Genomic DNA, 22,933 nt, shown 5'->3' on the forward strand with positions numbered 1-22,933 from the left:
TAGTGAGCACTGCAACTAGAAACACATATGAGCACCAAGGCCAAGAGATGCAACCTCGATTCACTGCAATGACAAGAAAAAGGAAGGCAGGAGAAAAAAAAATTATGCTTAAGAAAGCTGTACAGTACTACTTCCCAAAAGACCTGACCATACAAAAGGAGACTAATGTTTTTGTATCTACTATCACAACATCCATTCTGCAGCTCATGAATCAAGGAGTAATTTAAACTTTCAAGTCTTATTACTTAAAAGTATATTTCAAAATGCACGGCAGAGTCTGGCAAGCTATCCAAGGCCTATTCGGTATGCCAAAAACAATAACAATAATGGGCCTCATTCCCCTGACCCTGAACGCGACAGAGACAAATGAGACATTACTGGAGCCCACTCGAGCAAATCGGTGAGCAATGGGATGACAGTGATACAGTGATTTCAAAAGACAACAGTTATTAGAGACAGTAACTCCTCTGCTGGATCTAGGCAAAGTTAACTGAAAGCACTCTGGATGCGACTAAGAATAATCTGCAGATTGTTCACTTAGATGTGACTAAGAACAATCTGTAGTTCAAGGAAGGATGTCAAAATAGCAACATTAATATGGGTTTGGGAGAAGTTGATTCCAGTACTTAGGCATGCCTTTGAGGGGTTCAAGATTTTAGTGGGGGATGTAACTGCAGATGATATGGGAACAGCAGAGAACTGCATTAGGAGCAGAGCCTGAGACGAGAGAGACAGCTCAGAGGGCTGAAGAACAGGACCTGCATGAGGGAGGCCAGGTTTGACCCCAGGTGCTACATGCTCCTCTAGGCTCCAGGACGCCTGCACACAGAGCCAGGCGGAGTCCCTGAGCACCGCCCTGATAAGGAATCCACTCTGATGAAGTGAACAATGTTGAAATGGCAACAAAAGACTCAGATGCCATGAATTTAGTTGATAGAGCAGCTGTGGGGGTGAGAGGAGTTCTGCGGGGTAGAACGCTGGCAGGCTGCATCTCATGCTCCAGACAGCTCTCCTGTGGAAGGAAGAGTCAGCTATATGGGAGCCTTATGCTTTCTTATTTCAAGAAATTGCCACAGCCCCCCCGCCTCCAACCTTTAGTGACCACCACCTTGATCAGACAGCAAACCACCAATTTCAAGGCAAGAACCTCCAAAAAATGACGGCCCAGCAAAGGGCTGGATAGACCACTGTAGAGCTCATGCTTTGCATGTGGAGGTCCAGGTTCAACCCTTGGCCCTGCATGGCCCTCTGAGTATGTCAGCTGTGCCTTCCCTTGCCCCAAATGCACCAAATAAAAAAAATAATTCAGAAGACCTATTGGAGGCTCACATGATCATATTTTAGCAATACAGGTTGCCTGAGGGCTTTCCCTCAGCAGTGCTCAGGGAGCCTGGAGTGACTTCGAAGTGATGCTAGTTTGGTCTAGCTTGAGCCCCAAGCAGAGCTGGGGGCCACTAGGGCTATCCCGGTGATGCTCAGGGAACCATGCAACGCTGGGAGTTGGGCCTAGGGCTTCCACATTCCAGGCTGGCTTCAGTGTGTGGAGCCAGCCTCGAAGCTCTCATTATTTATTCATTTACTTATCTGATTCTTCCAAGAAGTGCTCTGAAGGTTTTGGGGCACTCCCAGTGATATTCGGCTACCTGGGTCAGATTATTCAAAGATGTGGGGGACTGGTGACAGGGTGAGCAGTGTTGGAGCGTCACCCCAGTGGTGTGGGGGAGGGGGAGTCTCCAGGCTTTGACACAGCAGTGCTCACTCAATGCCAGGAATTGAACTTGGGTATAAAGCAAGGCATACACTTCTAACCTGGGAGCTATCTCACCACCTATTAAATTATTTTTTAAATTTAGGTATGCACATTGGTGGGGTTTTCTTCACTTGTCTTGTTTTGGGGCCAAACCCAGTAAAGCTCAGGGCTTACTCCTAGTTCCGCACTCAGGATCACTCCTGGAGGGGCTCAGAGGACCACATAGGGTGCCGGGGGGGTCAAACTTAAGTTGGCTACAATGCAAGACCAGCCCCGTATCTGCTGTACCATCTCTCTAGCCCCTTGCACATTGGTTTTTAAAATTTTACTAATTTTTTTTATTTTGGGCCACATCTAATGGTGTTTTCTGGCTGGCTCACTGCTCAGGGGACCTGGGATTGAATCCAGGGCCCCTTCATGCTAAGGATGTGCTCTAGCCTCTTGAGCTCTCCCCAGCCCTGCTGATTCTGGGACACACAGCCATCAGACACTCAGTAGACTACAGTGTAGTATAAACGCAACTTTTATATGTACTTGAAAACAAACAAAGAAAAAGGGTGACGTGCTTTATTGCAACATTTACTTTATTGTGGTGGTCCAGACAGAACATGCAATGTTTCTGAGATGCACCTATACAATGTATCTTACTGGTTGTTACTCTGGAGACCCCTATTGTAAATATACTCTCTAAAAAGTTAAACTGCTTTTCAGTCATAATCTCCATGACTATCATGACTACTCTTTGGACATTATTTAATTCATAATGTGAACAGTTCCCAAATAAGCAAACAAATAAAAAGAAAGTGGGCTGGAGACACTGCATAAAATGTAGCTGCAGTCACAATCTGTGTTCAAATCCTGCCAGCATGTACAGTTCCTGAGTTCCTCCAGGCGTGTTCCCCCACAAGAACCAGGTATGGTTCCAAAAGCAAAACAACCCACCAAAAAAGGAAAGCATCTTAACATGGGACGATCAGTACAGAACAACAAAAGCTGTTTATTCCCTTCCCATTTCAGAAAACAGTCCTGACAAATTAAATGCCTGGGATGTCTCTGATGCTGTGTCTCCTCCTCTCTAACATGTCACTAAATTGAGCTCATTTTCTATGTAAAATAAATTCTGAATCTTTCTCAGTCCCAGCTTCAAGCTTTAGAAACTGAGCTCTCACACTGGCTGCTGCAATGGAAGCGCTTTCATTCTTGTACTCTTCTCACTTAATTTTAATTATAAAACTGCCACAGAGATCTTCTAAAATCAGGAACTGTAACTCTACAATATTTCCCACTGTGCTTTGAGCAAAACACAAAATTCTTTTAAGGTGGGAGGTTTTGGCCATATAGGTAATGCTCAGGTGTTCCTTGTTCTGTGCTTGGGGGGAACATATGCAGTGCTAGGGACTGAATTGGGACTGGCTGCATGAAAGGCAAGAGCCTTAACCCCTATACTGCATTTCTCAAGCACCAAATGCAACATTCTTACCTGAGCCGTGCACTGCACTCCTGCAGAACCCTCACCATGCTCCCATCTCACTGCACACTGCCGTGAGCCTGCTCCATGTCCCTGACCACAGCTGCTGTTCCTGAGTCTGCTGCTGCCCCCAGCTCTCAAACCTGGGGCACTCTCTCTGCTTCTCCCAGACACCAGCCTGACTATCATTTCTCAGGAAGACCTCAGCCTTCTTGATCTAAGCGAGACCACACACTGTTCCCTCTCCCGGTTCTGTGTATCTCTCATCTCAGGTCTCTAATGAATCATTATTTATTTATGCCATCACTTGGTAGGGGTTTACTTACTTGTTCAAACATAAAGGATGTGCCTGTATCACTTACTGTCATCTTTATTACCGTTCATGATGATGGCAAGAAAGGCTTGTGGAGTGAAGGAGTGAATGGGCTGGCATAACACTTTCCAAAGTCCACTCCAGGGGATACAGTTTTGTAGGATGTCCTAGAGCAAGGTTAGGAAGACTACAGCCTGTGTGCCACAACCTGTCTTGTGACTGAAATGTTACCGGGAGCTGACATGCCCGTTTGTTTTCATCATCTGTGGTAGAGTGGGAAGAGTGGAGTAGTTTTGACAGAGACCCAATGATCCCACAAGTCTTGTCAACCCTTGTTCTAGGTGATTACATATTTTTGAAAGAGACTTTGTGGCTCTTACAGATGTTGAGTTTAGTGGAATCATGCTAGTTTCTTTTTTTTAATTTTTAATTAGTGAATCCCGTGAGGGTACAGTTACAGATTTATACATTTTTGTGCTCATGTTTCCCCCATACCAAGTTCGATAACCCATCCCTTCACCAGTGCCCATTCTCCTCCATCAGTAAACCCAGCATCCCTCCCACCCACCCCAGTCCCGTCTCCCCCCACCCCACACTGCCACTATGGCAGGGCCCTTTTGTTCTCTCTCTCTGATTAGGTGTTGTGGTTTGCAATAAAGGTGTTGAGCGGCCATTGTGTTCAGTCTCTAGTCTACATTCGGCACACGTCACCCTTCCCCCGCGTGACCTCAGACCACATTTTACTTGGTGTTCCCTTCTCTGAGTTGCCCAGAATGAGAGACCAGCCTCCAAGCCATGGAGTCAACCTCCTGGTACTTATTTCTACTATTCTTGGGTGTTAGACTCCTAGTCTATTATTCTATATTCCACAATTGAGTGCAATCTTTCTATGTCTGTCTCTCTCTTTCTGACTCATTTCACTTAGCACGATACTTTCCATGCTGATCCACTTATATGCAAATTTCATTACCTCATTTTTCTAACAGCTGCATAGTATTCCACTGTATAGATGTAACAAAGTTTCTTCAACCAGTCATCTGTTCTAGGGCACTCGGGTTTTTTCCAGATTCTGGCTATTGTAAATGGTGCTGCAATGAATATATAAGTGCAGATGTCATTTCGACTATACTTTTTTGCTCCTCTGGGATATATTCCAAGCAGTGGTATTGCTGGGTCAAATGGGAGCTCAACCTCTAGTTTTTTGAGAATCATCCATATTGTTTTCCAAAATGGCTGAACTAGTCGGTATTCCCACCAGCAGTGTAGAAGGGTCCGTTTCTCCCCACATCCACTCCAACAGCGGTTGCTTTTGTTCTTTTGTTCTTATGTGTGCTAGTCTCTGTGGTGTGAGGTGGTATCTCATGGTTGTTTTGATCTGCATCTCTCTGATGATTAGTGATGTAGAGCACTTTTTCATGTGCCTTTTGGCCATTCGTATCTCTTCCTTGGGAAAGCTTCTGTTCATTTCTTCACCCCATTTTCTGATGGGGTTGGATGTTTTCTTCTTGTAGAGTTCAACCAGTGCTTTATATACCATTGATATCAACCCCTTATCTGATGGGTATTGTGTAAATATCCTTTCCCATTCTGTAGACTGTCTTTATATTCTGGTCACTGTATCTTTTGTGGTGCAGAAGCTTTTTAGTTTAATGTAGTCTCATTTGTTTATCTCTGTTTCCTCTTGGTTGGTCAGTTGCGTGTCACCTTTGAAGAAACGATTAGCTTTAATATCGTGGAGGGTTTTGCCGACCTTGTCTTCAACGTACCTTATGGTTTGTGGTCTGATATTGAGGTCTTTAATCCATTTAGATTTGACTTTTGTGCATGGTGTCAGGTCGAGGTCTAAGCCCATTCTTTTACATGTGGTTGTCCAGTTGTGCCAGCACCATTTGTTAAAGAGGCTTTCCTTGCTCCACTTCACATCTCTTGCTCCCTTATCGAAGATTAGATGATCATACATTTGGGGTTGTGTGTAGGGATGTTCCACCCTGTTCCATTGGTCTTCAGCTCTGCCTTTGTTCCAGTACCATGCTGTTTTAATTGTTACCGCTTTGTAGTAGAGTTTAAGGTTGGGGAGGGTGATGCCTCCCATCATTTTTTTTCCCAAGAATTGTTTTAGCTATCTGTGGGCATTTATTGTTCCATATAAATTTCAGGATTGCTTGATCCGTTTCTTTGAAGAATGCCATGGGTATCCTTATAGGGATCACGTTAAATCTGTATAATGCTTTGGGGAGTATTGCCATTTTGACAATGTTGATTCTCCCTATCCATGAGCAGGGGATATGTTTCTATTTCCTCATGTCCTCTTTTATTTCATGGAGTAGCATTTTATAGTTTTCTTTGTAGAGGTCCTTTACTTCTTTAGTTAAGCTGATTCCAAGGTATTTGATTTTCTGGGGCACGATTGTGAACGGGATTGCTTTTTTCATGTCCCTTTCCTCTGTCTCACTGTTTGCATATAGGAAGGCCATGGATTTTTGGGTACTGATTTTATAGCCTGGACTTTACTGTACAGGTCAATTGTTTCTAAGAGTTTCTTACTAGAGCTTTTAGGCTTCTCTAGGTATAGTATCATATCGTCTGCGAAGAGTGAGAGCTTGATTTCTTCCTTTCCGATCTGAATCCCCTTAATATCTTTTTCTTTCCTGATGGCTATTGCTAATACTTCAGTACTATATTAAAGAGAAGTGGTGAGAGTGGGCATCCTTGTCTTGTCTTAGAGGAAAGGCCCTTCGTTTTTCTCCATTGATGATAATGCTTGCCATAGGTTCGTGGTAGATGGCTTTGACTATCTTGAGAAAAGTTCCTCCAAAACCCATTTTGGTGAGAGTTTTTATCATGAATGGGTGTTGGATCTTGTCAAATGCTTTCTCTGCATCTATTGATTTGATCATATGGTTTTTTTCTTTACTTTTGTTGATATGATGGATTATATTGATTGATTTCTGAATGTTAAACCATCCTTGCATCCCTGGGATGAATCCCACTTGGTCATGGTGTATGATCTTTTTGATGAGTTGTTGGATTCTATTTGCTAGTATTTTGTTGAGGATCTTCGCATCAGTGTTCATCATTGGTCTATAGTTTTCTTTGTTAGTGGTGTCTTTGTTTGCTTTTGGTATTAGGGAGATATGTGCCTCGTAGAAACTGTTCGGAAGGGTTCCTGTCTTTTCAATTTCCTGGAAAAGCTTGAGGAAAACTGGCAACAAGTCGTCTTTAAATGTTTGGAAGAATTCGCCAGTGAATCCGTATGGACCTGGGCTTTTGTTTTGGGGGAGACTTTTGATTACAGTTTTGATTTCCTTGATATTTATGGGCCTATTCAGGTATTTCAAGTCTTCTTGGTTCAGTCTTGGGAGATTGTAGGAGTCAAGGAATTCGTCCATTTCTTTTAGGTTCTCTTGTTTCGTGACATAAAGACTTTAAAAGCAGTCTCTGATGATCTTTTGAATCTCCTTGGTTTCTGTTGTGATGTCCCCCTTTTCATTTCTGATTCGGTTTATTAGGATTTTCTCTCTTTCTTTCTTTGTGAGTCTTGCTAGTGGTTTATCAATCTTATTTATTTTCTCGAAGAACCAGCTCTTTGTTTCATTGATCTTTTGAATTGTTTTTCGGATTTCCATATCATTAATTTCTGCTCTAAGTTTTATTATTTCTTTCCTTCGATCTGGTTTGGGTTCCTTTTGCTGGTCCTCTTCTAAGATCTTGAGCTACGAAGTCAAGTTATCTATATAGGCCCTTTCTTCCTTCCTGAGGAAAGCTTGCAGAGTTATAAATTTTCCCCTTAACACAGCTTTTGCTGCGTCCCATAGGTTCTGGTAGCTTGTGTCTTCATTCTCATTTGTTTTGAGGGATCTCTTCATTTCTTCCTTGATTTCCTTTGTGATCCACTCATTGTTCAATAGTGAGTTGTTTAATTTCCAAGTGTTTGATTTGGTTCTCCGTGTCTGTGCATGATTAACTTCCATCTTCAGTGCATCATGGTCTGAAAAGATAGTTGATACGATTTCTCTCTTCCCAATTCTATTAAGGTATAGTTTGTGACCCAGAATGTGGTCTATTTTGGAAAACGTTCCGTGTGCGCTGGAAAAGAATGTGTATTCTTTCTTCCTGTATAGGTCTATTAGCCCTGTCTCCTCCATTTCTTCCTTCAGAGCCATTGTTTCCTTGCTGAGTGTTGTTCTTGTCGATCTATCCAGAGGTGATAAGGCAGTGTTGAAGTCTCCAACTACTATCGTGGTGCTAGTTATGTCCTCCTTAAATTCTGTTAGGAGTTCTTTTAAGTATTTAGCTGGTCGTTCATTAGGTGCGTATACGTTTAAGAGTGTGATTTCTTCCTGTTGTACATATCCCTTGATGAATAGAAAATGCCCTTCGCTGTCCCTTCTGATCTTTTTCAGCCTGAAATCTATGTTGTCGGATACTAGTATGGCTACCCCTGATTTTTTTTTTGAGGGAGCTGTTTGCTTGCAGGATTGTTTTCCATCCTTTGATTTTGAGTCTGTGTTTGTTCTGACTATTCAGATGTGTTTCTTGTAGGCAGCAGAAAGTTGAGTTTAGTTTCCGAATCCATTTTGCCACTCTGTGCCTCTTGATTGATGCATTTAGACAGTTAACATTAAGAGAAATTATTATCATGGGATTCTGTGCCATTTTTCTGTAGGGTTTGTTGTTCTTGTAGATTTTTTCCTTGTCTTATAGTAGCCCTTTGAGTCCTTCTTTTAAATTTGGTCTTGAGTCTATGAAGTTCCTGAGCTGTTGCTTCTCTGTGAAATAGTGTATGGTTCCTTCAAGTTTAACTGAGAGTTTAGCCAGGTAGGGTATTCTTGGTGAGGCGTTCATTTCATTAAGTTTTTTCACTATATCCCACCGTTGTCTTCAGGCTTGGAAGGTTTCTTCTGATAGGTCTGCTGTGAATCTAAGATCCTTTGTATATGATCTCCTTCTTTGATCTTGCTGCTTGTAGTATTGTGTCTCTATCCACGGCATCCATCATTCTATGATATGCCTTGGGGATTTTCTATTTGGGTCCGTTTTAGCTGGCACCCTTCGGACTCCTTGGATCTGGATGTCTGCATTCTCTAGCTCTGGGAATTTTTTAGCAATGATGTCTTTAATTGTGTTTTTTTCATTGGGATTGGTTCCGTGTCGTTCCGGCACTCCCATGATTCTTATGTTGTTTCTCCTGAGGTCATCCCCTAGGGCTCTAATTCGCTCCAAAGCCATTTTGAGGTCTTTTGCCATTATTTGTTGTTTCCTAATGCTTTGTGCAGCTCATCTTCAAGCTCACTGATTCTGTCTTCGGCTGTAGTCATTCTACTATTGAGGGCTCCTACCGAGTTTTTTATTTCATCTACTGATTCTTTTAGTTGTGTGACTTCTGTTCATAGCTTTGAGATTTCTGCTCTCATTTCTTCCTGGATTATCTTGGTGGACCGTTCCAATGCTGCATCCATATCCTCCCTTAATTTATTGGAAGTTCGTTCCATAGTTGCTTTGAGTTTGTGAACCATCCTCACAATTTCCTCTCTGAATTCTTTATCCGAGAGGAGGTTGTATTTCTTGGAAGTTGCTGCTGAGGTTAGTGAGATATTTTCTTCGATCTCTCCTGGTGGTGGGGTTTTTCGCTGTTTCTTCATGTTGTTATGGGCTTTACTTTCCGGTGCTCTCCTTAGCTTGGGAGGGGCCTCAACTGAAGATGTGGGGCTATGCTCTTTTTACAAAGGACTTTTATGTGCAACTTGATGTGTTCACTGACAGTTTTCGTGAAATTAGGATAGACTAGGTTACTTGACTATTAACATATAGTGACTAAGATCACCAGGGAATTCTTCAGAGGAGTGGATTCTATCAATTTTGGCCAAAGGACAATGCATAAAATGGTAAAGAACAAGAGGCCACGCCCACTTTGAGGCCACGCCCCTGAGGTGAGGACACGCCCCTAACCTGCAGAGTGGGGAGTGGTCAGGACCAGATGGTGAGGCTGCCTAAAGGTGCCAGGCGGGGGTAGGGGAGTCAGGGCGAGCCCCAAACCACGGGCAGGGGGCGGGGAAAGGGCTTCTCCGCACTGGGCAGGGTCTCCATGGGATATCCTAATTACCTGAAGAATCGGGAGTGGTCAGGACCCAATGGTGCCAAAGGTGCCAGGTGGGGGTGGGGCAGTCAGGGTGAGCCCCAAACCACGAACAGGGGTTGGGGAAAGGGCTTCTCCTCGCTCCATGCTAGTTTCTGAAATGGAAAGTTTCTTGAACTTTACAAATCTGTACAAATGTGATACAAAGCAAAGCTTCCTAAACCTATTTGAGCAGAGGACTCTTCTTGAGTAGTGCTTGCTAATTCAAGGACTTGAACAATGCTGTTTAATATTTCACATCACAAAGTTGACATTATTGTTGGGGACTGCTCAGGACCCTGAACAAAAGAGGACCCCAAAACCTTTACCCTGGACAAACCGGAAAATTCCATTACCAGCTTTGCTTGACCTGAGGCAAAGGTGCCCTTGTGACAAAGGAAATAGCCAAACTCAAGAGGTAAAAGTAGCCCAGGGCAGTTAACTAAGAGACGCCATTAAGCCCCCCATTAAGTAGAATACCTTCCTCTACCTTGTGCATTCCTCCTGCCAGATGCTCCTGCCAGATAGACCCTTGCCTTCCCCTCCCCACTATTTCTCAATCTACTCTTGAAGAATGTTGTAAGCCCACCTAATACACCCCGAACCTTTCCTTATTTGGTCTGAGAAGACACTTCCCTGATGATTGACAACTTATGTACCAACCCCCTGCTAAGAAAAGTATAAAGCCAGTGTGGCAGTTAATAAAGTTGCCCTTGATCGGTATGTGTCGTCTTTGGCCCCCTGTTTACTAACCTCACTAGTCTTATTTCAGATCGGGACCCTCACAGAATCCACCTAATTAGGAGCGCTTTCCACTGTTGTCTCTCCGCGGGCTGGAGAGATCTCCAGGGGAACGCGCACATTATAGTAGGCCTTTCTTTGCTAAATGAGAAGAATCTCTTAGTAGCCACAGCAAATTAATCTCCATGGCATTTTTCTAGGTAACAAGTGGGAATACTGAGAAGAAAAATTGAATTTTTTAACGGAGTGTGGGATTCTATAGCACCTTAAAATGCTCAGTACCTTACATAGTGATCTGTGTCTGGTATCAAGACCCTAACTTCTATTTGAAGTTCATACACACCCTCTCTGTCGGGATGTACCCACGTAATGAGGAACTCCCTTTTGGTCTTGTGGAGCAGTGTCTCCCAGCCTCCTCCAGGCATGGTCCCCTTCTGTCCCTGTAGCTCCCTGTCCTGCTGGTTCAGCCCTAGTCTTGCACCTTGGCTCCCCATTTCTGTAACCCCTCTGGAAGATACAGCTGAGAAGTGCTATTCTAGAGGGTATGTGGCAGTGACAGGGCAGGTGACTCACCTTCTCCTGACTGTCCAGCTCCTGATAGGGGATGTGGGCAGGCAGGTAAGTGTGGAGCAGAGCGCAGAAGGCCAGGCCGTCACTCCAGCTGCTGCTGAAGTTGGTGATATCAATGTTCTGCAAGGGAGAGAGCAGGGGAAGGCAGGATTACCACCAGAACATGAATCCTGCTGTCTGGAGATGGATATACATCTCCGGGTCTTTAGATGGGCAACACAAGAAACTGCCCGAATCAGCTGGAGTACTGTTGGTGCCAGGAACAGGCTGATGTTGACCAAACCCAATCATAGCCATCATGAAGAAAAGGTTTCTGTGATAAACAAAACAAACAAAAACAAAAACCTAGACCATTTCTGAGCACCTCTGGTATATTAAAGGTTATGAGACATCTATTCTCTAACCCATCTAATTAGCTTCCTGTATCTCAGCCTTTTGCCTAGATTTCCCTAGTGTCAGTTTGAGCTAATTGAGTCTTCACAAATACTAAGAATGCACTTAGTATACTAAGTATACTTAGAATACTAAGCGGGCTGGAATGCACACCCAGACTTATGTTCAGTCTGGGTTCAGTCTCTACTGTTGGCAGTGACCCCTGAGCACTGACCTAGGAGTAGCTCCGGAGCACTAGTGGGCAGGATGTGTCTCCAAATATGAGAGGAACAAAGAGAAAAGTAAAGTAAAGCAAAGAAGGCTGGGTGAGCTGGTGATGCACAGAACACACCAAGAGCCCAAGTCCCTACTTTAAGGCCCTTTCTATCAAACCTCAAGCTTCTAATAAGTCTGGGATGATTCCTTGTATTAGTAGACCCCAGAACTCCCTCAAAGTATCTGCTTACAAGAACACATCATGGCTCACCAGTCTGCTTTTGCAATTACAATTTCCCAAAGAGCTCTCAGGCTGAAAGTGGCACTGACCATAATAATGCCTCTTCACTTCGGTTTTCATGACTCAAGCACACCAATTTTTAAGAGTTGCCAAGCACCAGTGTTACATAGAAGTCTGAGAATGCCTCTGTCGGAAGGGCCCTGTCTGTTTCCAGGCTGTGTGTGCTAGAGGTAGGGATCAGGTAAGTGGATCCAAAATACCCTGATGAAAACTGGTGATTCCATTGGAAACGGGAAGCTCTCTGACTGTATATTTTCTGAAGAGCATGTTTGAAAGCATGTTTGAAAAATCAGGAAAGAAACATGCCAGGCCATGACCTATCCAGTTCACTCAAATCTCAAGTATTCAAACCAGATGTTGTGGACAGCAGGCCCTGGGAAGGGGAGGCAAGGAGCAGAGCCAGGCCAGCCTCAGGGAAATCAGATCTTGTCCATGTAGATGGACATTTGCCATGTGGAGATGGGTCATCTCCACACCCGTCTCTCACAATGTCCCTGAATCACAGAGTGGGGGTCAGACACGTTTCCCTGAGACTTGTCTATGGGACACACTTATAGTGAGCACCTGGACATCTGTGCAAACGTGACCTGCAGGGGCCAGACCTGGCACATCCTTCCCAACGATGTTGACACACACTATTGATTCTAGTAGACAGCCACATTGCATTATTTTATCTTGTTTATATTTTTGTTCTTCTGGACACGGGGCTTGGTGGTTGCTCCTGGGAGCATTCAGGGCACCACAGATGGTAGGGCCAAACCTGGCCCATTGAGCTGTCTCTCTAGAATGAAAGACCATCTTTTTGTTTTCTCCTCTGAGCCTGTTTTTTTTCCTTCAATTTTATTAAGACACCACAATTTACAAAGTTGTTTATAACAGAATTGTTTCAGGCACACAATGTTTCAACACCACCCCCACCAACGTCTCCTGCCCTCCACCAGTGTCCCCAGTCCCTCCCAACACCCCTCCACCCAGCTGTCTCCTTGCAGGCATTTAACAAATCTATTTCATATTTCTTGCTCCAACAAAACTTAAAGAAATGGAAATTAAATCATCAAGAAAAAAATCAACAAAATATAGTTTGCAGTGATTGATTACTATGTGATTTTAATCTATCTATATAAAGAAATTCAAATTATTTAATTCAGTATAGTATACTGACTACTCCCTTACATAACTAAGTTTTCAACTGTCACATCTAAAATACATTGCATTAAACTTTATTTTATACTTGAATCCTATTGTGGTAATCATCATATCTTCCCTGTCATAAGTGAAACTTTCCCTACCCCCTTGACAGGCACATGACAAACTTATTTCAAAAGGCCACATTTTAAACATAAAGCCAAATGCTCAATGAGCAAGAAAAAAGTCTCTTAAATAGGAGTCCCTTAAATAAAAAGTTTTAAGAACAGCAGCAGTGGCAAGGACAAGTAATATTTTTTGGGTGTCTACAATGTACTTGTAACTGTGTATGTTCTCATTTAATTCCAAGAATAACACCACACAGTAAGTACCACTGGACTAACTTTATAGATGAGAAATTTGAAGCAAAAAAAAAATCAAAACAAAATACAAACATTATTATCAGAATTGGAGTCCATCTCCATCCAACTGACTCCATACTACATGTTCTGTTTGCTATACTTCTTTCCCTCCCATCCTCATCTTTCTTCACTTAGCATACACTTAATACTGGGGGTGTATGGGGGGCCAGCCCTGGCAGTGCCCAGGGCTTATTGCTGGCTCTGCACTCAGGGATCACTCCTGGGGATTGAACTCAGGTCACCCACATGCAAGGCAAGCACCCTACCCACTGTACTATCTCTCTAGCCCATACTTAAGAGTTTTAACATTTGCTGAATACTTTTTCTCCTAGAATTTAGTAACATTTAAGTACTTATCTCTTGCTTAAAACATTTCTCTAGGCCAGAGATATAGGTCAGGGGTTAAGGTGCTTGCCCTGCATGTGCCCAACCCTGGTTCAATCCAGTCCCATATGGTACCCCAAGCACCACTGGGGGTGATCCCTAAGCACTGGTGGGTGTTACTCAACCTCCTTTGTTTCCCCACCCCCCAAAAAATATCCCACATTATTTTTTCATCTGCATAATCTTCAGAATAATTTTGAGGGCCATATGGACTCAAAAACAGAGACAATATCATCCATTTCATAAAAGCAAAAAAATGCCTTGTATTTTAGTTAACTGAATACCATTGAAGTGCAGGTCATGATGTAAGAATTAAAAATAATAATAAACATAGAGGAGGAAGAGTAATAATATAGCTGATAGGATGTTTTCCTTGCATGCGGCCAACCCAGGTTCAGTCATTGGCATCTGGCATCCCCTATGGTTCCCCGAGCCCACCCGGAGTGACGCATGAGTGCAGAACCAGGAGTTAGCCCTAAGCACAGTTGGGTGTGATTCCAAAACAAAACAAAACAAGACAAAAACCCAACTAAAGAAAAGAAAATAATAAATGGTGACTAAGAGCAAGAGACCAACTTAATTAAAATTGCTGATCACTACAGGACAGAAGCTCCTGGACTTCTGCTGCGCGTGAGGCTGGGGCAACCTGCCTTAGCAGCAACACCGTGAGAAGATTAGATGAGAAAGGGAAGCTGGCCATGCCCTGCCTTAAAAAAAAGTTCCTATGGAAATACCAAATTAGTCAGGTCATCATTCCAACAATGAGGGTAGGAAGTACTCTTCTCATACAGTCTCTATGTGGTATGTTTACGGCTGCCAGTTGATCTGATTTGGCAGAGATAGCAAGCAACCAGTTATGACTTGTGATATATCAATTTCAAGAACATTATATACTAGTGATGCTGAAGAGAGAGCACAGTGGGGAGGCCCTTACACTGCACGCAGCTGATCTTGGCTCGATTCCTGACACCACGTATGGTTCTCCAAGCCCTGCAAGGAGTAAACCCCCGAGCACAGAGCATACGCCTGCCAGCAAAACCAAAAAGTCAAAACATTATCTTTTTTTAAAAAAATTTCTGAATGGATCCTTCTTATCTGAGTGGAACCCCAATTCTAGTTTACTAAGTGACACCAGAAATTGTCTCTACTGGATGACTGAAACCCAACCATGAACAGCTTTGTAAGGGTCTATTTCAGTGATCCAATAATAAAATCTTTTTTTTTTCTTTTTGGATCACACCCGGCAATGCACGGGGTTACCCCTGGCTCTGCACTCAGGATTTACTCCTGGCAGTGCTCAGGGGACCATATGGGATGCTGGGAATCGAACCCAAGTCAGCCACGTGCAAGGCAAATGCCCTACCCGCTGTGCTATCACTCCAGCCCCCAATAATAAAATCTTTAAAAAACAAAACAAGAAATTGTCTCTAATTCTATTTGAACAAGAGGATCAATAACTGCCAATGTAACACAAATTACTGAATAACTTAAAGCATATGTACATTTATGTAACCTCAAATAAGATTACCCCAAAAAGCTATAAAACACTGCACAAAGTCTTAGGATGTGTTCTGGTTGCAATTATTACTAAAAAACAATGTAAATATAGCTTACTGAGGCATATTTTGGAGTGCTATGAGGGTGTATTTTGGTGAATAAGGAGCCAGCTGATGAGGCATGATGCAATTTGATCAGGCTTGTCTTTCACAGGAACCACGAAAGAGATGAGTTTTTTAGCTCGCTCACTTCCTCTGGACTAGACACAGCACTTGGAGACCTCAGAGGCTGGCTGTCAGTGCGTGGCTGCCGAGCACTCTGCAGACTGAAGGAGACGCAGGGGAGAGGTGGGATGGCAGTGGACATCCACACCAACAAGAAGGGACAGCACCAAATGGCTGAGAGTCCTGGGGTGTCATCAGCTTCGTTGCTAGGCCTGCAAACTGTGGTGGAGAGTAGTTCAGGGGTGCAAGTGGCATGTGTCTCTCTGCAGCAAGACTCTGGGTAACTATCTCCACTGACCAGGAAAATATCCAGAAGGTGACCAAGAATGAGGCAGGATATGTAAGATTTAGGGAAGAGGGTTAAGATCCAGTCCATGGAAGAGTCTAAGGACACAGTGGCAGGAAGATACTCAAGCAAGCGCCACACTTGAAAAAGCCATGCGAGCACCACAGCCAGACTTATAATCTGGTGAGCTTCTGCAAACGCTACAACCCTGGAGTGCGGCCCTTGGCGAACCCCACAGCTGAATATGCAGATCTACACATCTGTCCTGCAACCAGGAAGGAAGAGTAGGATGGAGTGGGGTGGACTTTTGAAAATACAGAAAATATTCTCTCAAATGGTCGAGAATTAGACAACGTTCTGGAAAGGTGAACCAGAGGCAGTACTCTTAAATAATACAATGGAACAAAAGCAAAGTAAAACCCATGAATCCACAGCATTTTCTTCTGGAAGATGCATTTCACTTGACCTTTTGTTCCTGGAAACACCATCACGGGGTGAAAACATCCATGGCTGGGGAGAGTTTCCGCCGCTGGGTTCTCACGGAACCTGGGCTTTTGAGAAAGCCCACCAAGGGCAAACCTTGATTCTGCATCTGTGTGACTTCGTTCCCACTGTGCATTCATCTTGTCTGAGGATCTCAATGCCCCTCCACCAGATTTCTAGGAATCTAGTGAGCACTAACCAGAAAAGTCTGAAAAAAGCTCAGAAGGAAACAGACTGGAGACTGAGTTGAAAGCTCCATCCTGGAGGAACTAGCTGCCTTGGGCATAGGGGCCGCAGTGCCTCCCTCCAGGGCCTCACTGAGACTTCCTACGCCTTCATTGTCAGTGCAGAAGCGTACTGAAGTGAGTGCATGCTTTTAATTTGGGGGAACATTGAGTAGTTTATAGATCACAGAGGATTAAAAACAGCTCATTTCTCGCAAAGGGTCAACATGTCCATAAGAGCCCTCGAGGACCACAGAGGCTTTGAAGAGTTGGTGGGAAAACATATGGAGTCTATACAGAGGCCAGAGGTTTCGAGTGAGTCTGCAAATGCAGCACCACCCCTTCACGACACATGGATTCAGTGTTGATTCCAGACCCAGGCAACTCCAGGATGTCTGCTCTGATCTGAGATTAGCTGATGAACCCGAGCAGTCCGGCTGTGCCCACCCAATAGACTCTGGAGCCGTTTCCTGGAGTGCTCAGAGCTCACTCCTGGCAGTGCTCAGGTGAACCATATGTGGTAGCAGGTATTGAACTGGAATCAACCATGTGCAAAGCAAGATCCTAAACCCCTGCACTATCTCCGAGGTCCTCAGTTTCCCTCTTTCACAGAACGTGGTTCTTCTCCAGTTGTCCTTCCTGATCACTGTAGCATGGCAGCTACCCTATGATAGCTCTTTCTAAGATCACGCAAGTCACCCCCTGGGGTTCACTTTCCCTGGTTGGGGTGTAAGTACTGTGCTACTCACAAGGTGTTCAGAGAAAATTCCACTTGGATAGGTTTAAAAACACAAATGAAACATCATTAGAAGAAACCAAAGACCAGAGGTTCCCAAACTAAACTGGTCTGTCACCCCTTTATAAAACAAAGCCAGAGGACCCCCACCCAGAAATCTACTTCTAGAAGGGGGAAAACAGCACCACCCCAACCCATCCCATCCCATCTCTGCCCTGCTGCTGTTTTCATTGCCCCTAATCATTGCCAGGAATGTTATCAACCACTTTCGGGACACTGATACAGGTGAATCAGACTTATAATTTTTTTGGAAATGTCATGAAGGCAGAGAGTGCAACAAAACATAAAAGAAAGGATTGAGAAGTTTAATACATAATTTTTTTTCTGTGTGACAAAATTGTAAAACTATACACACATACAACAAATGACTAAAATATATTACTATGACCAATAAGAAAGAAGCAGCCTGAGTGAAACTGACAGAAGGGCAAAATAATAAGGAATACAACTACAAATAGTTAGAAATACATGAAAAGATGCTCAGCTTTACTAGAATTTTTTAAAAATGAGGTATTGTTTTTTCACTTATCAGACTGGCAAAGCATGAAAAAGATAGCTAATTGAGAGTTAATGGTATTAAGAGGAAATGGTATTCTGACAATGACTATGGCAATATAAACTGGAATAGGCTTTTAGGGAAGCAACTACATTTTTAATGAATGAAAATTCAATTTGACTTAATAATGTCCCATCTAGGTATTTATTCGAAGAGGCTGTCATGCCCCCGCTCTGCGGCACAATTACAACACTTACAAGAGTGTTCACTGCAGCATTACTACTCAGGAGAGGAGCTGGACATGGTCTCACTGCCTTATCAATCTGGCAAAGGAAAGCTCTTGGGGGCGTGGGGTTCCTGAGCTCTGCACTTAGGAATCACTCCTTGGTGATGCTTGAGGGACCATATGAATCCTGGGAATCAAACGGGTTGGTCACATGAAAGGCAAATGTCCTACCCACTGTGCTATCGCTCTGGCTCCATCAGTAAACCTTTCTTCTTATTTTTATTTAAGGAAATCTGGAACAGTTTTCTAATCTCTAGAAATTCCTATGATGCACAATGGAATACTTGTGTTCTTGTTTTTATGGGTTTGCTATGTATAAATTCTAGAAAAAATACATTTCATTAATTGTTGGAGAAATGTCATAGGATGTTTTTATACTATTCTACATTATCATTGACTTCAATACAGAAATGTAGGAGGAATAGAAAATAACAAATGGACAGATTAAGAATCTAAGCAATATTCAATAGCCAGAAACAGCAATCAAATTAAGTGAGATGATATTTTATCTTCTTAATTTTTGTGTGTGTTTTCTAACTTTTCTACAATGGCCATGTGCTACAAGTTGAAAAACTAATATGTATTATGAAGAATAATAAATAAGGACATTAGAGTATAGTCACTGTACATTTTTATATCAAGTACATGGTGAGAGAGTGACCGTCTTTTTCTCTCCCTCCTTTTTTTTGAGGAAGGCTTGGCTTTGGACAATGAAAGGAAGTTGCAATTAAAAATCTGCTAGAGTGCCCACTTCAGTAGCATTTATACTACTGAAATGATACAGGGAAGATAAGGATGCCTCTGGCCTCTGTGAAAGTGTGACATGCAAATTCATAAAGTAGTCCACATTTTTCAGGAAGTAGTAACTCCTAGCAACATAAATGCACCAAATGAAGGGTAAGCAAAGTTTAAAAAACTTATGCTCACAGAACTGAATAAACATATCAACAGAAATACAACAGTGGGAGACTGCACTCTGGCCACCGGACAGATCAACCACACATAATATCAGTAAAGATACAAAAATCCTAAATGAGGAATTAGAAGAGCTGGGATCAATGTATGTACCTGGCACCTCCATTCTCAAAAAGCCAAATGTACAATCTTGTTGGCTCTGTAGATATGTGCACCTACCACACCTCACTGCCCAGCCATGCTCCAGTGAAGCAGGTGTCCAGTCCTCTCAGCCTCTCCCAGCCCTTCTATTGCTGCTGTTTTTACGTGTGGGATACGGTGCTCAGGTCCAGAGAGGCTGGGCAGGGAAAGTACCAGGGTCACTTCCAGGAGTGCTGAAGAGGACACTGTTGGTGTTTTATATGCAGCTACAGGTAACTTAACAACACTCCACACTTCCTTTACATTTGCTACTAAGGGGAGTAAGAAATCAAACCTTAATAACTCAAACAAGTAATCTTGTGGTATCCTTAGAATTTCTTTCCTCTTCTGATTCTATTCATATTATTACCTTATTTATTTCTCTACTTTAAAATTTATATCATCTTATCTCCCAAATCAGATCTGAAAATCTTTAAAAATTTTTTAAAGTGTGGCCTTATTAAACCTAGTCAACTAAGGTCTTTAATGTCCAGCTAGAACAGAGCTACAGAGCAGGTCCCTTGGGTACATTTGAGTCTGAGCACTAGTGCTATGAGCATCTCTCCCAAGCACCCTTCAGGGGGTATGCGGCACTGAGGCCTGAGCTGTCCATGCACTGTGTCCTGACCAGCAGCAGACTGAAGTGAGAACAGCACTAATGAAGGTGGCCCTAACATTCTCAGTCTGGCCCTGAGTTTTTTCTTGGTCCCTTTGACTAAACTTCCCAGTGATGGCTTTTCCATTTTCCCCTGGGGCTCTCTGGCCTACCTCCAGGAGCCCTTACTGTGCAGGAGGCGTCGCCACCCCATACCCTGGCACTGGGAACCCCTGACTTTCAGCGGGACTCCTAATCCATGCCCTGATGCTGCAGAAGATTCAGTGACCTCTGCCCTCAAACCCAGGCTGTCTTTCCCTCTCCCTTCTCTAAACACATAAACATGATTCTGCTTCCTCAGTGCCACAGACCCAGGAGGGTCCAGCCCAGCTCCTCCTCCACCTGGGCTGCCACTGGCCTTGTGGAGGGGGTGATCTCCAAACCCTGTGACACTGGAGGGTCAGAAGAGAGGCCCAGGGATGGCACCAACTCTGAGCTGTGGACCCTCAGGGCCTGGAGAGCTGGTGTGGGGGGCCGGTAGGAAACTGGGGCTCTGGGCTGGGTATGTGATTGTCTTGCACCTGGCCAGGGGCACCAGCGGTGGCTCTGCTTCTGCCACTACTGTCTTGCTGTCTGACAAGGCCCCCAACGCCTAAGGGAGGGGGTGGCTGGACTCTGGTAGGCACAGCCAGCTGCAGGTCATCATCCACGGAGTCCAGGGCTGGAGGCCTGGCCTTTGTGGAGTGTTTCCTTCACAACAAGCAGGCCCGACAGTCAAGCCCGGCTGCCAGAGGTGCCAACACTCAGGTCCCAACACTCCCCCTTTCTTCTGACTTTGGGGAACACATCTAGGATGGTGGTGGCAAGGCGCCGGCCGGTTCAGCTGGGGCTGTATCCACCTCTTCCTCAAAGTCAGAGTCTTCCAGACAGCTCCTTTCCCAAGCTTTCCCACCGGCCAGCTGCCTTCAGCGCGGCCTCCTCCTGCCCGCGCCAGGCATCAGAGTCCACATGAGCCCATCACTGGCTACGGTCCTCGAGCTCCTGCAGGTTCTCCAGCTTTGAGTCTACAGCTTCGAGTGCTTCGTCTGGTTCCTATCTGGTTCTCTAGCACCATCATGGGGCTGTTCAGCTCCTGAGCCTCCTTCCTTCTGTTTCCACCCCTCCTCCTCCTCCAGGAGCCCCCAAGACTGGAAGTTATGTGTAGCCCCTACTCCAAGGTGCAGTCCGCATTTGCAGGGTCTGCTGTGAAGGTCCATGGCCAGGCAGCATGTGCACTCTATGCAGAAGTGGCAGAAAGCTAGGCACAGGCAGGCCCCACTCTTCATGGTCCCTCGCTGAACTTTCTGCCCTTGTAGATGCAATCGCCACATGTCTTGTATCCCATGTTGAAGGGGCCACCAACAGCACCACATACTGCTGGTCTTTGGGGAGCTAGAGTCAGGGAATCTTCGATGGGTCAAAGTCAGGGGTGTAGTATTTGTTTAAAACTTTTCGCTCTGACATTTTTGCCTCCAGCTATTCTCACAAGCACAAGAGATCTGTTTAGGTTCATAGTTTACCTAAATCGAGGATTTTTTTTTTTTAATTTACTGAATCACTGTGAGATAAAGCATTACAAAATTGTTCATGATTGGGTTTCAGTCATACAATGTTCCAACACCCATCCCTCCCCTCCACCAGTGTAATTTCCCAGTACCAGTGTCTCTAGCTTCCCTCCTACCCCTTCAAGCCACCCCCAACCCCAGCCTCTGTGGCAGGCACCTTTCTTCTCTCTTTCGCTCTTTCATTTTAGGCATTATGGTTTCAAATACAGATGCTGAAAGGCTACCATCTATATCCCTTTACCTGCTTTCAACACCCAGCTCTTTTCCAGAGTGATCATTTCCAACTAATATTGTTGTAATGATCACGGATTCTGAATGTGGTTGACTCCTCCCTGCTGAAGATCCTCCTCACTGCCTTCCTGGGCAACACTATATTACCAGTGGCTTGGTCAAGTGGGAAACAGAAAAGTAGCCTGGAGAATCAAGAGTGCTTCTACTTTTCTGCTCGATCAGCTAGGCCACTAGCACTCAGGGAAAAGCCTGGTCTGGAACAGGTTAGTCCCAGCCTCGATGGGCGTTCCTGGAGCAACACAGCAGCCTCTCAGCTTCAGACATAAAACTTAACCCTAGAGATGGGGGAAGAGCTTTTACACAATCCCAGCTGGCAGGACCTGGCAGGTGTGAGTGGGCCCGGGTGTGGATGGGTGGGGCTAGGATCGGCCAGCCCACACCCTGTATATGGGGTAGGGGGGATTGAAGGAGGGAAGAAAATAACACAATCCAAAATTTAATCCAGAAGTTTGTTACAGGAAGGCCTCCCACTGCTGGTGGCCTTTTAAATAATCTCATCCCATGCACTGTTAGTCCCTTTGTGATCTCAGACGCTACTTTAGCTCATTTCTGCATCTGGGTGGTGCCTCAGTGTCTCCTCTCCAAAGAGTTTCGGGTAAGTATGTCAAAGACATGTGGTATTGGGGCTAAGAAGTCTTTGTTTTATTTCCCCCCCCCCCCAACAGCGCATTATCCGCCCTGCCTTCTACCCCCCACCCACAGGCTGCTCTGGGCTCTCTTCCTGGTCCTCCTTCTCCCACACCTATGTGGTCAGGCCAAGCCCCTAATGCTGAAGTGTCCAATTTGTGTCAACGTGTGTGGGGTGGTCCTCCATGGGACAACACAGCAGCGCCCCCCTCCCCTCCCCAACACACATGGCACCATTTTGCCCCCAGTGAAAGGGTCGAATTAATCTCGAAGAGAACATGATGCCACACTGAATCTTTCCATGTAGATAGGTCTGGGCTGACAACCTTGGGGGCTTTCTCAGGAGGGGAGCAGGAAGATTCCCCCCTCTGTCTGAAGGCACACTTGACACCCTCCAACACAGAAACAGCCCAGCTCCACAACTGATCAAGCTGTAAAGACATCAAATTGTTCTAGCTTTATAGGTTGTGACCAATGAAGTAATGAGCCCCCACCTTACCCCACTCCATCTCCAAATTTCATAGTATATTAACCCAGTAGAATCACGGCAAATCTGATGAGAAATATGTATAGAAGACCACCAAGCTCAATGAACGAAAACAGTAATACAGAAAGTTCAACTTGTACAACCAGAACTGACTCAGACAGCAAC

The 22,933-nt window shown here is 44.4% G+C and overlaps 1 protein-coding gene across 4 annotated transcripts in view; it reads right to left on the minus strand.

Annotated features, from left to right (window-relative positions):
* SPECC1 (sperm antigen with calponin homology and coiled-coil domains 1) overlaps positions 1-22,933 on the minus strand; it is a 457,476-nt gene that overhangs the window by 76,946 nt on the left and 357,597 nt on the right. For all 4 annotated transcript variants that reach the window (XM_055139258.1, XM_055139256.1, XM_055139257.1 and 1 more), the window contains exon 14: positions 10,961-11,077. In XM_055139258.1, coding sequence (XP_054995233.1) covers positions 10,961-11,077 — 117 coding nt within the window. The remainder of the gene's footprint in view (positions 1-10,960; positions 11,078-22,933) is intronic.

Source organism: Sorex araneus, chromosome 5 (assembly GCF_027595985.1).
Source record: "Sorex araneus isolate mSorAra2 chromosome 5, mSorAra2.pri, whole genome shotgun sequence".
Lineage (NCBI taxonomy): Eukaryota > Metazoa > Chordata > Mammalia > Eulipotyphla > Soricidae > Sorex > Sorex araneus.